This window comes from Lynx rufus, unplaced genomic scaffold, assembly GCF_022079265.1.
Source record: "Lynx rufus isolate CCGP_SWC_20201006 ecotype Redwood Valley unplaced genomic scaffold, mLynRuf1.p SCAF_11, whole genome shotgun sequence".
NCBI lineage: Eukaryota > Metazoa > Chordata > Mammalia > Carnivora > Felidae > Lynx > Lynx rufus.
This window is the reverse complement of record NW_025814825.1, coordinates 62,846,031-62,859,327: the sequence shown is the minus strand read 5'-3', so window position 1 is coordinate 62,859,327 and position 13,297 is coordinate 62,846,031. Positions and strand designations below refer to the sequence as shown.

At 47.2% G+C, this 13,297-nt stretch overlaps 1 protein-coding gene across 1 annotated transcript in view; it reads left to right on the top strand.

Annotated features, from left to right (window-relative positions):
* ADAM12 (ADAM metallopeptidase domain 12) overlaps positions 1-13,297 on the top strand; it is a 302,117-nt gene that overhangs the window by 255,962 nt on the left and 32,858 nt on the right. Inside the window, exons 15-17 of the mRNA XM_047072487.1 lie at positions 9,648-9,756; positions 9,863-10,061; positions 12,418-12,495. Coding sequence (XP_046928443.1) covers positions 9,648-9,756; positions 9,863-10,061; positions 12,418-12,495 — 386 coding nt within the window. The remainder of the gene's footprint in view (positions 1-9,647; positions 9,757-9,862; positions 10,062-12,417; positions 12,496-13,297) is intronic.

Below are 13,297 nucleotides of genomic sequence, written 5' to 3'. Positions count from 1 at the left end.
ACTGGTAATTAAAACCCGTCACTTTCTGTGTCATTGTGAACTACAGCATGATGTCAGAATTCCCTCTGAAAGGCTAAATTTTATCTCTTGATAATGGCAGAACCTCTAAGTGTTCCATTATTAAGAATTCAAAGGCTGTAGATGGATGTGATAGAGTGGCGATGAGAAAACGGTTGTCATTTTGCTTCTCAAGAGACAGATGTGACGTCTCTTCGTGAAAACGGGAAGACAGATGTTTTTAAGCGTGGCAACTTTGAACCCAAACCTGTGCCTTTATAACCTCTTACCAGTGGGTAGAAGTCACTTGCACTTTTGAAATTACTGACCATTGTGGCTCTGAGAGAAATGCCGGACGGCCACTCGCACACAAAAGCCACGAGAGTCACTTGGCTGAGTCCTGGTCCGCTGTCGGAACTGGTCTCTGCTGGGTCTGCACAGCCAGGGCGCGCGGGATGTTGCCTCTGGGGTTTGGGTCTTCCACTCTGCTGCTTTTAATGTTTTCTTTTAATGCAAGAGCTGTATCTGTTCCCAAGGTCAGAACTGAGCCCCCTTTCCGGTTTTCCCGCCGATAAGCTTTCTTACTTCGCCTGTATTTGTAAGATGTCTGTCTTTTGATGACCTTAGATCTTCTTTCCCCGTCCGACCGCACAGTAATACTTCCTTTGATGTAAATGAGTAAGTGAAAATCCAGAGTCACAGAAAAGATAAGCCAGGAGACCGCATCCGTTTACCCGAGATGCCTTGTTCGGCAGAAATCATAATGGACTTCCTCTGGGGAAGGCAGTTGAGACATGATGTGCCTTCCCCAGATTGCTTTCCCTGTGGCTTTGCACTCCTTCTTCTTGGCACGCACCTGCTCTGTGCGGGCCTGAGGCACTGTCCCTGTCTGCTGGGTTTTTACAGTGGGAGGAAGGAGCCTTGGGACATCACAGGAGGCAAAAGAGCAAGCGCGGTGAACGCAAGGAGGGGACAGCCCCCACAGCACGGTTGAGAGAAGGAGGGCCGGGTCCAGCCTCACGGGAAGGTGGTGGGGGGAGAAGGCCTGGAAGGACACAGTCAGCAATGCGGAGGAACACAGCAGCCCAGGACCCTTCTGCAACGGGCTCCAGCAGCCAGGTTCCAAGGAAAACGCTGATTTACTTGGCTTTGGTCCATCATCCATCATTGACCCATCTTCCGCCCTGTGGGACGGAGCACTGTGGCCGGACTGGAGTCTCCTCCTGTGCTGTGGGCACAGGCTCTCCCACGCTGGAGAGATGCCTCCCCAGGAGGGGTTTGGCCCCAGTGCAGCGGGTTGTGCTGGAAGGGGCGGTGCCGAGCAGTGCCCCGCCTCCAGCCGGAAGCTTGCCGGGCCCCGGAGGTGGCACAGAACCCCGCGCGGCCCCGCCTACAGCCTGAAATGGCAGGTGGGGCGGCGGCCGGGCATGTTATGATCTGAATCCAGTCCCAGCTGCTTTTGTACTTCTAAAATAAGTTTTGGTCATTTTAAACCTCTTGGCCTTTAAACCTCCGTGTTTCTCGTGCCACGATTTCTCATCCCAACGTAGAGACCCCAGGGCAGGAAAGACCAGCCCAACTGGATGAGAACAAGCGTCGTTTTTGTTTTTGTTTTTTGTTTTTTTAAGTTTGTTTTATTGATTTATTTTGAGAGAGAGCTAGAGAGAGAGCAAACAGGGGAGGGGCAGAGAGAGAATCCCAAGCAGGCTCCACGCTGTCCGCGCAGAGCCCGACACAGAGCTCGAACCCACCAACCGTGAGATCGTGACCTGAGCGGGAATCAAGAGTCAGATCCTTGGGGCGCCTGGGTGGCGCAGTCGGTTAAGCGTCCGACTTCAGCCAGGTCACGATCTCGCGGTCCGTGAGTTCGAGCCCCGCGTCGGGCTCTGGGCTGATGGCTCAGAGCCTGGAGCCTGTTTCCGATTCTGTGTCTCCCTCTCTCTCTGCCCCTCCCCCGTTCATGCTCTGTCTCTCTCTGTCCCAAAAATAAATAAATGTTGAAAAAAAAAATTAAAAAAAAAAAAAAAAAAAGAGTCAGATCCTTAACCGACTGAGCCACCCAGGCGCCCCAAGAACAAGCACTGGAAGCAGGGTTCTGCCCCATCCTCCAGGCACCATGTCCCCACCCAAATTAAAACAGCCATTTCTGAGCATTGACGAAAGCTGTCAGCCCCTAAGTGCTTGAGGATGGAGAATGCCAAAGATCTTATCCGTGGAGGTTGACCAAGAAGTACACGTGATCATGTGCTTTGTATTGATTCTCTAGATAAACAGATGAAGAGGCCACGTGACAAGGGATTGAGTATGGGTTCTGGTCTTTGATGTCACAGAGAGAGATCCATCCCATCCCCAAGTTCACGTAGCTGATGAAAGCATGACCTAATTTTCTTCCAAATGTGAGTTTTCTTTGCCACATTGTAGCAAGCCATGTCACTGACACGTCCCAGTGATGATACACCAGTGGTAAAGTGTGACATGGCATTTCTTGCTCCCTCAAGTTCTGGGTGAGAACTAAAATGAATAAGTCTTGGATCTAGACCGTTATTGGTTTCCTAGGAAAAACAGAAAGTTAACTTTTAGAAAGCTGCGTTTTTCAAGCCACTGGGCAGATTAATACCAGAGTAGAGCAAGCCCTACCCAGCTTTGCTTCTTTATGGACTGACTTCTGCCTGCAGCAGTTTTCAAGTTATCAGAGTCAGGGATTTTCATTTCTTTTCCTGAGTCAGTAGAGATTCAGCAAAGAGACATAAAAATGTTTACTGACTCTCTCCACTGCCCCCTTCTTGGAGGAAGACCCCCGCCCCAACTGGTGTGCTCAGACTCAAGGGCATGTCACCCAACTCCGTTCATTACCATTACCTGAGAATAAGCACGGGTGGCCAGTGTCCCAGCCTGTCGAGTTATTCCCTGAAAAAGATTTGGTGGAGATGCAGCCAAGCCTGAGGATGGACAGATTATAGGAGTCATCTGGTGGTTCTGGAGAGAAAGGAACCGCAGGGGGAGGAGTGTGTTGCCAGTTAGGTGGTTTCTAAGAGGGAGATTGCAGCTGAATAGAAGGACCGTGGGCTTCGGCATTGGATCCATGAGTCAAGTCCAGCTTTACCACTTCCCCAACATTATCATCTTCAGCGAGTTGCCAGAACACTGAGCCTTGGTGTTTAAATCGGTGAAACGGGGCACGTAGACCTTACAGGGGTGGCTGTAAGGATTAAAGATCCTGCGTGCCGGACCCAGCACAATACCCAATAGTGGGGGTACTCAACCGATGGTATGTTGGTGATCTAAAATACGTTCATTCATTTAAGATGTGTGTGCTGGTTTGTTTAAGGGCGAGGAAAGGAATTACAGGGAAGATGACCTTGGTTCCCAGAATATAAAAATGACTCAGACCCAAATGTCTGTACTTGAGATCTCCTACTACCTCTTTCAAGATGGTGCTTAGTGCCTGTGCGGTGAGGTGACGCTCTAGGGGCTCACCCAGCGCAGGTTGGGAGGGTGCCCAGAACGACCACGGGATTTGGAGCCATGGGGAGCTTCACTCCCTGAAATGAGTCGGGAGGGGAGAGGTGTAGGGAAGTTGAAGTCCTTGAGCTGCGACTATAGTTGTTATTTAATATACAGAGTATGTACAAAACTTCCCAGTGTTTCAGATTCGGAGATTCTCTTCCCCCTCATGTCCCAAGGTAGGTTCAGAAATTACTTATCCAGTCATTCAACGCTTTTCGTTGGTTTCCTCTGATGTGCGAGGCACTGGGGACAATCCTTGGTGAAGGAGACAGACGTCAAGTCCCTATTGATAGAACCATGAACCATTGCAAGTAAATAAGTGTCGCAAACCTGGCCAGGCACGAGGAGCTCTCTTTCTCCCTCACACATTTCTCCCACTCTTAATGTCCAGGAGCCAGACTTCCCCTTCCCCGTGATCGATGGCTGTCCTTATTATAATTCAGTTTGACTGAGAGCCTGCCGTGTGTTGGGGCCTCACTGAGTCTCACAGCACCTCTGAGTCAGGTGATGTACTTGTCCCCATGTTACCGGGTCTCTTGGTATGTAGGGTTGACACCAGATCAGCCTACATTATTCTCAGGCCCAAGTCTCTTGCCCTTCCAACTCTGCAGCATGGCTGCTTAGAGAGACCAGAGAAGGCAGGCAGCCTTCCAAAAGCAATTGAAATTCGATAAACGGTCACTGTTTTTCTTGGATCCCATACATGCCCAGATATAAAGCATGGTTTCCCCCCAGAAATTATCCGTCAGAAAGCTTCCTTGACTACTGACCTATTCATCTCTCGATCATGTCTTTTGACTCTCACAGTCCTGTCGGAAAGGTACATCGGGCCTCGGGAGCCTCTATCAGTGCTGTTTAGGAGCCTGGTTGAGGCTGATGGACAAGATTGGGTTTACGAAAAGACCGGGACGTTTGTCGTATGTTTAATTACTGTTCCTAGGGTGTGACTTCATGCCTCCACCTTTTGTTGTTGTTGTTGTTGTTCTGGTAAAGGATCCTTGAAAAGATCACTTTGACAAGCAACAGGATAAATGATCAGCTTCTGGAGATCCTGAGTATATACCCTCTGAGCAAATAGAAAAAAAGTAAAATCAGAAGACTCATTGTTGGAGGAATGGGTACTTGAACCTAAGAATAAGATTTCCAGTGACAACATCACAACAGAGTAAAAAGGTCAGCATCAACATGAGCTAGAAATACAGAGGATGGGCTGCAGGAAACAGACTTTTTGTAATCACTTTATTGAGGTGTGGTTGACATACACGAAGCTGTAGGTATTTAATGTGTACAACTTGACGGGCTTGGAGATGAGTGTACATCCGTCACCACAATTGATGCCATAAACACACTCATCGCCTCTAAAAGGTCATACCTCTCTTCGTGTGTGTGCGTGTGCGTGTGTGTGTGCGTGTGTGTATGAGAGAGAGAACGAACACTTAGCATTAGGATCGGCAAAATTTTATATTAACTAGAGACTCTGCTGTATAGTAGATTTCTAGGACTAATTTTTCACAACGAAAACTTTGTACTCTTCGACTAATACCTGCTCACGTCTCCCCACACCTCCCCCCTGCCCCTGGCAACCACCGTTCTACTCTCTGCTTCTATCAGTTTGACTTTTTAGATTCCACCTGTAAGTGAGATCACGCAGTGTTGGTCTTTCTGTGTCTGACTTCTTTCACTTAGCATTATGTCCTCCAGGTTTATCCAGGCTGTCTCAAAGGGCAGGATTTCCTTATTTTTTAAGGCCGAGTAATCTTCAGTTGTATGCATATGCCACATTTTCTTTATCCGTTGATCCATCAATGGACACAGGTTGGTTCCATGTCTTGGCCATTGTGAATAATGTTGCAGTGAACATGGGAGTTTAGATATTTCTTCAAGATCCTGATTTCGATTCCTCCGGATGTATACCTAGGAGCAGGACTACTGGCGATATGGTAGTTCTATTTTTAGTTGTTTGCGGAATTTGCACACTGTCTTCTGCAGAGGCTGTATCTGTTTACATTCCTACGACGTATGGTATAAGGGTATGAAGGTTCCCTTTTCTCAGCACCCTTGCCAACGCTTGTTATCTTTCATGTTTTTAGTAACAGCCATCCTAACTGGTGCGAGGTGATAGCTCACTGTGGTTTTGACTTGTATTTTCCTGATAATCAGTGACGTTGAGTGTCTTTTCCTGTAGCTGTTGGCTATTCGCACGTCTTCTTTGAAGAAATGTCTATTCAGTTCCTTTGCCCATCTTTTAATCTGGTCATTTGGGATTTTTTTTGCTACTGAGTTGTAGAAGTTCCCTATATGTTTTATATATTCACCTTTTGTCCGACGTATGGGTTGCAGATATTTTCTCCCATTCTGTAGGTCGTCTCACATTTTGTTGACTTTTTTCCTTTACCATTCAGAAGCCTCTCAGTTTGATGTGGTCCCACTTTCTTTTTGCTTTCGTTGCCTGTGCTTTTGGCATCCTGCCCAAGAGATCTTTGCCAAGACCAACGTCAGGAAGGTTTTCCTCTATGTTTTCTTCTTACCTTTTTATAGTTTCAAGTCTTACACTGAAGTCATTCCTCTGTTTTGAGTTCATTTTTCTGTCTGGTATTACTAGATAAGGGTCCCGTTTATTCTTTTGCATGTGTATGACCAGTTTTCCCAGCGCCATTTATTAAAGAGACTGTCCTTACCCCATTGTGTATTCTGGGCACCTTGGTCAAAGATCAGTTGACCAAAGACCTTAAGGCCAAAGAGAAATGTAAACAAGCTGGGAGTATTGTTTCGCGATATAGGAGAGTAAAAGAAAAAAGTAATATCTCTTAATTAAAATGTGACTTTTCGGGGCGCCTGGGTGGCTCAGTCGGTTAAGCGTCCGACTTCAGCTCAGGTCACGATCTCGCGGTCCGTGAGTTCGAGCCCCGCGTCGGGCTCTGGGCTGATGGCCCAGAGCCTGGAGCCTGCTTCCGGTTCTGTGTCTCCCTCTCTCTCTGCCCCTCCCCCGTTCATGCTGTCTCTCTCTCTGTCTCAAAAATAAATAAACGTTAAAAAAATTTTTTTTTAAAAATGTGACTTTTCAATATTTCTCATCAAGTTAACCAACAATATGTTCTATGACTCTTGACCCCATCATCCACGTTGCTCCAAATGTGCACATTCAAATTGGCCATCACCTTTCCTGTGCGATTTTCTCTTTGGGAAAGTGGCAGCTCTCCTTACGTGTGCGGTGGCTTCTATAGCCTCTCGTGATTTTACAGTCGTTGCGCTGACCAGACACCTGGTTTTCTAAGCCAGGCAGCCCATTGGCATTTGGGACGTTAAATCCCAAACCCACCCTCCCCTAGAAGACCCAGTTTGTCTTCTGGGTCCAGATTCCCCAGCAGTGATCCGGTTCTCTCTTAGAAAATGTTTCATACTTGCTTAAATACCATTTGTATACCTTTGCTTGACTCCCTGTCCTATTTTACCCACTTTATTTGGTATTCATATATCTAACTTACCTCTTTGTTTTAAATCATTGTGGACACCCGTCTCTTTCTCTCTCTTCCTCCCTTTTTGTTCTTAACCTTCTGTACACCCCAGGCTAACCCTCATCCTTGTGACCCTGTTTACAAGCTCATGTGTCTGAAACTGCTCAGAGATCTGTTTATACACACACACATACAGCCATACATACATATAGAAATCTTTGGGGCACCTGGGTGGCTCAGTCGGTTAAGCAGCCGACTTTGGCTCAGGTCATGATCTCGCGGTCCGTGAGTTCAAGCCCCATCTCGGGCTCTGTCCTGACAGCTCAGAGCCTGGAGCCTGCTACCGATTCTCTGTCTCCCTCTCTGTCTGCCCCTCTCCTGCTTGCTCTCTGTCTCGCTCTCTCTGTCTCTCTCTCTCTCTCTCAAAACTAATAAACATTAAAAAAAAATTTTTAATATGTGTAGAAATCTCTTTTTGCCCTATAAGGAAAACTAACTCATCAATTCACACATTCAAATTGCAACAGTGTTTGCTTTTTTGTTTTTGTTTTTGTTTTTAACGTGGCCGCATTTCTTAGGAGATAAGTTACTTAATAATAGTAAGAACGACAGAACCTATATAGCATCAAAACAGCATCATGGCAGAGTGATATCAACCCTGCCTACCCAGTTCCAGGGGCTTAGCATCTGCTGCAAACTGCTGGTCTCCTGTATCCTGGTGTTCTGAGGCAGGGAGAGAAGAACAAAGCCATCTTATCATAACCTCATTTGGTCACCCTCTCCATACACGGCAGTAGCACTGACCCTTATCCACCTACGTCTGGGATCACCTGGGCTGCACGTGAGTGCGTATCATGGCGCTTGCCCTGTTACCCGTGTGCACCTGCCTGTCGCTCCCCTCGGCAGTGTGGGGGAGAGGGGGTCTTCTTCTGCCCTGTGTCCTCAAGGCCCATGCAGGGCCCAGTGCCTGTGAGGCCTCGATACACCTGAGAGCACCGGAGGGGGCAGGCTGAGCTCTGCCCTCAGACGGCCCTGCCGTCTGGCTTTAGGCAACATACTTAACCTCTTCAGTCCTAGTTTTCTTGTCCATAAAATGGGAAAATAAGACCTCCGTCTTAGGATCCCTGGTAGGATTGAGTTATGGAGTTCGGCTCCTGGTCCCCCCCTCTCAGAGGAGGGACCAGTCTCCTTAGAACAACAGCCCCCTGGCCCCTCTCACTCTCCCGTTTCCTTCATCACGTTGCCCTCCACTGGACTTCAGGCGCGTTCATTTGTTTGCTTTTCTTTCTTCTTACAATTTGAAAGCAAGCAGAAGTCTGGTCCTCATGGGGCCAACACTGTACCCCCATTGCCTGGCAGATAGTAAGTACCGGGTAAATCTGTGTACGATTGAAGTCTGCCACATGACGGGAGATGGGTGGATGGGTGGGTGGGTAGACGGACGGACGGACAGACGGACGGCTGGGTTGGTAGGCAGGTAGGATGGATGGGAGGGAAGAATGAAGGAGAGACAAAGCCAGACAGCCAAGTAATAAGTAGATAGGGCCCACGCATATATGCAGACAACCGTTGAGTTGTTGATATTTTAGACGACAGTTTTTCCCAGCTGCTTTGATTAATTAGATCCAGGTATTTTGATCAAAGCGCCATCAGAATAGGATTAATTTAAGTGCGAAGTACGGGCTCAACGCCGAGACTCATCCTTACCATCCCCCGACCTCCAGTAAGTAGATGAAAAAGAGGAAGAAGGAAGAAGGTGCGTAGCGGGCAGAGGCTGGGTATGTCGGTGGCGCAACCACACTGTGGGTGGAAGGGGGCCGCTGGGGTGGGTGCTGTAAGAACAACAACGTGATGTGGTGGCTCAGCCGGTCAAAAGTCCAACTCGATTTCAGCTCAGGTCATGATCTCACCATTCGGGAGATCGAGCCCCACGTCCAGCTCTGCGCCGACAGCATGGAGCCCACTTGGGATTCTCTCTCCTCTCTCTCTCTCTCCCTCTCTCTCCCTCTCTCAACCCCCCCCACTCCTGCCCCTCCCCCACGTCCCCTCTCTCTCAAAATGAAGAAACTTTAAAAAAAACAACAACAAAAAAACAGGAATGTGATACTGTTGAGCCAGAGACCTTGCCTTGTTCCATGACAGAGAAGTGTGTCCAGTTCGGGATAATGCCTTTCAAAGGGAGTTTGGAGAGGCCGCTCCACACGGTTTTTGAAAAACAGAGAACGGGAAAATGGGAGTTTCCTCCGGTAGCTTCCTGTGGAGGTCCACGTCTGAACCCAGTGTTGATCGCAGCTGTTGTGAGGGTCTGTTGTTTCTTTGCTTTGTTTTGTTGGGTTTTAATGAGATGCTAATCACATCTGCTCTTGGCTGATGAAAAGGAATCAGCTACAGGTTAAAGAAAGAGACGTGTTTAGGGGCGCCTGGGTGGCTCAGTCAGGTAAACATCCGACTCTCGGTTTTGGCTCAGGTCATGTTCTCACAGTTTCGCGGGTTTGAGCCCCGCGTCAGGCTCTGTGCTGACAGCGGGGAGCCTGCTTGGGATTCTCTCTCCCCCGACCCCGTCTCTCTCTGCCCCTCCCCCACTCACGCTGTCTCTCTTTCTCTGAAAATAAATAAATTTGTAAAAATCAAAAAATAAAAGAGACGTTTCTAGAAATAACATCTTCTGCTTCTTTGCTTCTGTTTCAGGTGCTAAACCGGCCCCTGGGATCTGCTTTGAGAGAGTCAACTCCGCAGGGGACCCTTACGGCAACTGTGGCAAAGACTTCAAGAGTTCCTTTGCCAAATGCGAGATGAGGTACGGAAGCTGCGGCCGGACTACGCCATCACTCTGAACTTCCTCCGTCGCCAAGGGCTGCTCCCAAACTTTCCCTCTTTGGGACTCTCTGTTCTTGCCCTTCCAGAGATGCTAAATGCGGGAAAATCCAGTGTCAAGGAGGCGCCAGCCGGCCCGTCATCGGTACCAATGCCGTTTCCATCGAAACGAATATCCCACTGCAGGAAGGAGGGCGGATTCTGTGCCGTGGGACCCACGTGTACTTGGGCAATGACATGCCGGACCCCGGGCTTGTGCTTGCGGGCACAAAGTGTGCGGACGGAAAAGTAAGACACCGGGGCTCTCTTGCATCATAACTATAAGTCTGGAGGGGGGCCCGTTGAGAAGCGTCCTGTCCAGGAACCCACTTAGGAGGTTGGTTTGTTTTCCTAAATCCACTCCTTCCTGCAATTTTGTCTCTGGCATCCAGTTCTGTGCACCCAGAAGGAAACGTTAATAAATCCTGGATCCTGGCCAGACCATGGAGATGCAGATTTGGGAAAATCAAGCCTGGTTTCTCAGCCTTTAGGTGTGAAGAAGTCATTTCTGCACTCTGGGTGTCATGAGTATTTCCAGCCAGGAAATTACTTTGGAAGGAAACGCAGTAGCGTATTACGTTGTTTTTGGAAACGTGGGTTTGGTTTCTGGCACAGCGAGGGCTTGTTCTCACCTGGACAGAACGGGAAGTCACATGTATTTTCAGAGACCCCCAACGAGAGACTAGGAGAGGGGAAGAGATAGGATCAGCTTGAAGCCAAAGAGAGTTCTTTCAGAGACCAAGGGGAAGGTAGACTGAGATATCTGGGGGGTTAGAAATAAAGTCAAAAATGAAAAAAAAAAGTGAAATGGAGATTTTAACATGCTGCCATGTTGATTTTTCTCACCAAACTTTCTCATCAGGCTAAATGAAAGCAAGTTAATACAGCGTGGTAGGAAAGGAGATTAATTAACCCCCACAAGTTTTTTAAGGGACCATGGGGAAGGGGAAGGAAAAAAAAAGGGAGAGAGCCAAACTATAAGAGACTCTTAAAAACTGAGAATAAACTGAGGGTTGATTGGGGGGGGGGAGGGAGGGGAGGGCGGGTGATGGGTATTGAGGGCACCTGTTGGGATGAGCACTGGGTGTTGTATGGAAACCAATTTGACAATAAATTTCATATTTAAAAAAATTTTTTTAAATAAAAATGAAAATAACAAAAATATGAAAAAAAAGGATGCCATCTTCAAAATGATGATGAAATGAACTCGCTCACACAGAGGCCACATAGTAGAATAGAAAGATATGGATTCAGCCCCTTGAGCAGAGTCCCTAGGGCAAGAATTCTGTATACTCACCCCCTTTCCGCCATCTACTCTGACCCATAAGTGCTTCATCTCTAAGGAAATGGGATGATCCAGGAAACACAACGTACATTCCAGGGTCTCCTTAACCACACACGTTAGCTTATATTCTGGCCTTGACCCTGGATAGGATCAAGTTGATTTTTGAAACTATAGCCTGAACAGCCAGAGCCAGGTGCATCTGAACCCTGAAATTCCAAGGACTCAATTCCTCAATGAGTGTTTTTCTCCATGTACAAGAATAAATGTGTTTTGCTCTTTATTTCTGCAGAACACGGGTTCTTTGAAAGCCACGCTTGCCTTTGCTCATGGGTTGGGAGGGGATTTTGACCAGGGTCCTGCTGTGTCCTTTGTAACCTCAGACGATTTCTTGTCTCGGCTGGAATGTGACCGTCCCCTTGGCCAGGTTTCCCACCAGCCTTTGGAGCTGCTTAAAGCTGACACTTTTGTCAAAGGGTGTCGCTTGAGTGCCTTCCACAAGCTGTTGGGGTCAGATGGTGAACTTCCCATAGGAAGGCTCTGCTTGATTAAATATGCTTCTGGAATCTAAAACTTAGACTTCTCTTCCTCTGACTCCACCAATTTGTAACATCTTATGGGAGATAAAGGGCCTGCTCCTTTGAGTCTGGTGTATGTTATGCACCTTTAAAATGAGACTAAACTCTTGCAACCAACCCAGTGTCATTCAGCAAATTACTGCCTCTGCAAAGTTTAATAAACACAAGGGAACTGCCTGTTTTCCTCTGCTGAGCATTTCTGTTGATGGTTTATGTCATCGATGATAGTACTTGTCAGTCAGTAATTTGGAAAAGTTCCCATATTTCGATATCGCCTTCAAAAGGTCCTTGGACCTTGGATTTCTTGGAGTCTCTGAGTCTGCACAGGCCCTAGGTTAAGGGCTGGTGCATTTCTCCCGTCCTGTATCTTTCAACAGAAGGGGCCATTGAGGGGGAGGGGAGGCGACAGACGCTGTAATTCACACGTCTCACTGCAAGCCCTAAACAAAAACCCTGAGAAAATCAGTTACCGTAATCTCATAATTGACTGAAACCGTATAAAAGTGCCACGCTGACCATGAGTCACGTTGACCCGAGTCTTGAAACGTGCTGAGTTTGGAGGCAGGCATCAGACTCCAGGTCAGAGTCAAATGGAAAGCCCGTCCTTGTGCTACAGCCGTATTCACTGAAAGGAGAGGGTCTTCCGCGAGCTTTCCTTGCCTTCTCTTTTTAAATCACAGATACGTGCCTGTGCATGTGATCGGAAAAGGGCTGAGAAATTTACCGTGTTTTTCTCCTCCTGCAGATCTGCCTCAATCGTCGATGTCAAAACATAAGTGTCTTCGGCGTTCATGAATGTGCCAAGCAGTGCCACAGCAGAGGGGTGAGTGGGCTGAACGCCTTTTTATAGCCAGTCCACATTAAGCACTCAATCATTCATTTTAAAGGACTCTGCAATCCCTATTTTTTTAACTTCTAAGAAATACAGCAGTCACCTCGATCTTGTCTTCTAAAGATACTAATTTTCTATGCCCTTTACATAGCATAAGAAATGTGACTTTTATTTAACAAAGAGAATCAGACTGAGCAGTAATGATCTTTTAAATGAACATCCTGTGATTTTTTTTTAAAAAAAGGACTTTGTCATCTTCAAAGTGATCTTAAAACTAACCTTCCTTCGTGAAGGATTTTGCTTTAACGTTTCAAGCAGAGCTGTCCTCCTTTCAACCACGATTCAGAATATGTGTCTGAACTGAAATACTTCCAGAAGGAATTCAGACCAAGAAGACAGAACATACTGACCACATGTTCTTGAAATCACGTACAGTGTGCATTTCAACTCAAGAAGGCTGTTAGTTCAGCTCAGAGAGTTTTTTAGGAGAGAAGAGGACGCTAATTGTTTCAAACATAATTTATTTTTCCTGATGGGCTTAATTATTTCCCAGGGAACCCTATTAATCTTGATTAGCCACGCCAGTGGTTCATTTGTTTTTCTGAAACCTTTTCTGCAGAAATCATGCACACATTTTTAAAACTTTCACACACTCGCCAGTGATCCTAACACAGAATTATGGGGGTTTTCGTGAAATTACTATTGCGTTGGAACCGGAAAGGATCGTGATGCCATCTCAGATGGGTTTGCTGACTGTCAGTGTAAAAGGAAGTCCTTTTATGTCTTCGTGGGA